This window comes from Rhincodon typus, unplaced genomic scaffold (assembly GCF_021869965.1).
Source record: "Rhincodon typus isolate 14 unplaced genomic scaffold, sRhiTyp1.1 hic_rhity00015594, whole genome shotgun sequence".
Classification (NCBI taxonomy): Eukaryota; Metazoa; Chordata; class Chondrichthyes; order Orectolobiformes; family Rhincodontidae; genus Rhincodon; species Rhincodon typus.
Genome location: NW_025981232.1, coordinates 1210 through 4353, shown reverse-complemented (window position 1 = coordinate 4353; position 3144 = coordinate 1210). Strand labels below are relative to the sequence as shown.

The 3144-nt window shown below is 53.8% G+C and overlaps 1 protein-coding gene across 1 annotated transcript in view; it reads left to right on the top strand.

Annotated features, from left to right (window-relative positions):
- Positions 1 to 2641, top strand: part of LOC125482711 (zinc finger and BTB domain-containing protein 16-like) — a gene marked incomplete at its 5' end in the record, with an annotated part of 3411 nt that extends 770 nt beyond the window's left edge. Inside the window, one exon of the mRNA XM_048594840.1 lies at positions 139 to 2641. Coding sequence (XP_048450797.1) covers positions 139 to 368 — 230 coding nt within the window. The remainder of the gene's footprint in view (positions 1 to 138) is intronic.
- Between the last annotated feature and the right edge of the window lie 503 nt (positions 2642 to 3144).

Genomic DNA, 3144 nt, shown 5'->3' with positions numbered 1-3144 from the left:
GTGTGTGTGTGTGTGAGTATGTGTGTGAGTGTGTGTGTGAGTGTGTGTGTGAGAGAGAGTGTGTGTGTGTGAGTGTGTGTGTGTGTGAGAGAGAGAGATGGGGAGACGGTGCTAATGCATCTTTTTCCCTTTGGACAGGGGAGAAACCCTTTGAGTGTAAACTGTGTCACCAGCGATCCCGTGACTATTCCGCCATGATCAAGCACCTTCGGACTCATAACGGTGCCTTACCGTATCGGTGCACAATCTGCCAGGAATTCTGCCCCAGCCTGTCTGCTATGCAGAAGCATATCAAGACCCACCTTCCTGAAGAAGTGCCCCCGAACTGGACCTTGGAGGAGAGCTACCTCTACCTGTGCTACCTGTGACTACCTGACTGTCGCACTCGCCCCTGGAGACATAGGCTCTGTGATCGGAATCCCATCCCCACACCGCTCCCTCTGTGCCGGGTGGTGTTGGCGTTGGGTTGTGGAGGGGGGGGGGGTTGCTCTAGGGTTTGTGGTGGGGAGCTGATGGACAGGTTCTCTGCCATCGGAAATTGAGGGACGGGGAGGTGCGGCAGTCCCTCTGAGTAGTGGAAGCAGGAGGGCCCAGGGGGAATTGGAATTGGAAACTTGATCCTGTGGGATTCCTGCAGCATCAGTGAAGGAGTTGGTCGGAGCAGAGAGGCACGCAGACTCCTCTCACCCTCATCTGGACCCAACACAAGAATGGCAATTTTCCAAGAAAACCACAATTTCTACTGCCAGAGGAGTTCGGCGTTGATTGGTCAAGGCATTGGCCCGGGGCAGAGTGCAGAAGCAGGCCATTCGGCCCATCGAGTTCACACTGACCCTCTGAAGAGCATCTCACTCAGACCCTATCCTTGGAATGCTACATCTCCCATGGCTGATCCACCCAGCCTGCACCTCCTTGGACACTGGGACAATTTGGCATGGCCGATCCACTCTAACCTGCATATCTTTGGACTGTGGGAGAACGCAGATCCCCGTGCCTGAGGGCATATAGCTGTGAGCAGGTTTTAAAGGAACTGCATACCTGGCTGAGAATCTCGTGTCTATTGTTAACGTAAGCACTTGGGGTTGTTTGGGGAACGCCGTCCAACGTCCGAGTCACGTTGAACGTGAGTTATTTGACCGATCGCGAGTCAGTTTGCCAACCAACTGCACCCTCCCACCACGTGTTGTTGCAAACTGTTGTCCCCTCGGAGATTTGGCATTCTTGCGATGGTGTCCAGGTCAACACAAACCCTTTTGACTGGGCGGCTCAGCCACACTCGATTTCCACACGGCTCGCGTCTCTCTGAGGAGGGTCTTCCGTTAGATCTCTCACAGAATGAACTGCAGCAACCCTACACCACCCCCCGCCCCCACCCTTTCCCCATGCAGCCCCCCTTCCCCGTCTCCATTGAGATTGGGAACCCCGTTTGGGAGAGAATGGAAATCCAGGCCAATACGTGGGACTGGTGAAACTCTCCCACTCCCGTCCCCTCCTGTGGCCGTGGGAAGCCCAGACCTCATCAGCTCTCCACTGGCCATCAACAGAACTCAGAACATGACTCATTTCAATTCTCTGGAAGCGATAGTCGACGTTATACACATTCCACAAACAAAAGGGACACGGTCAAGCCTTTGCTGAGCTTCCCAGGAGATGGAGGGAGACCGTCACTCCCCTTTTCTTCCTCCATGGTGATTTGTTAGGCCCCTGTTGCCGTCAGCTCGGCCTCCCCTGCCCCCACTTCTCTCCGTGGTGTAAATTGGTGTTCCCTTCAGAAAACAGGTTTCTTGCTGTTGTCCTGATGAGAGCAAGGCGGTGAGCTTTGATGTCATCTCTCCCTCTCTGGCGGTAGCCTTTCAAATCCTCAACACTGCCTTCGATGCCCGTGCAAACCTTCACAAGTTTCAAAATCTCCCCTCCCCCCACCGCATCCCAAAACCAGTCCACTCGTCCCTGCCTCCCTAACCTGTTCTTCCTCCCACCTATCCCCTCCTCCCACCTCAAGCCGCACCTCCATCTCCTACCGACCAACCTCATCCCGCCCCCTTGACCTGTCCATCCTCCCTGGACTGACCTATCCCCTTCCTAACTCCCTACCTACACTCACCTTTCCTGGCCCCATCCCCGCCTCTTCGACCTGTTTGTTTCCTCTCCACCTATCCTCTCCTCTATCCCTCTTCTATCCGCCTCCCACTCTCTCCCTATTTATTTCAAAACCCCCTTCCCCTCCCCCTTTTCTGATGAAGGGTCTAGGCCCGAAACGTCAGCCTCTCTGCTCCTGTGATGCTGCTTGGCCTGCTGTGTTCATCCAGCCCTGCACCTTGTTGTCGCAGAGGGAACCTATTCAGCCCCTCTCTCCTGCTCCATTATTCAACTGCACATTCTCATCTCCCCACCACCAAATCACCTCGGACCTCCCTCTCCAACCAAGAATTGACCTACCTCCTCCGTGAAAATATTTGTCGCTGTATAACCTGTCCTGGATACACATTGGAGGCCATTCAATCGATTCCTGATCTAGCACTTGGAATCAGTTATTGATCCCTTCCCCTGGCACGTGGCTCTATCAATCAGCAAACTCCTGGTCTTTACCACGCTTCTCGTTTTGGTGGGAGGGCAACAGTGATAACAATAAAAATCTCTGACCATCTTCCTGCTTGTCGGTGCCCTGTCTGACCACAGCAATCTCCATCATTACAGGTCTACATCCCGTCATTCCTTCAATCCCATTTTCCCTCGATCTCTCCCACATTCTGCAAATGTCCCACCTTCAGTGGAGTCCAGCCAGAGATCTCAGTGAGTGAAGTTAGAGATACCACTCACACACACACACTCACAGAGACACGCACTCTCACACAAACTCACAGAGACACGCACTCACACACACACTCACAGAGACACGCACTCTCACACAAACTCACAGAGACACGCACTCACACACACACTCACAGAGACACGCACTCTCACACAAACACACTCACAGAGACATGCACTCACACACACGCGCTCACACACACACTCACAGAGACACGCTCACACACACACACTCAGAGACATGCACTCACACACACACACACTCACAGAGACATGCACTCACACACGCGCGCTCACACACACACTCACAGAGACACGCTCACACACACACAC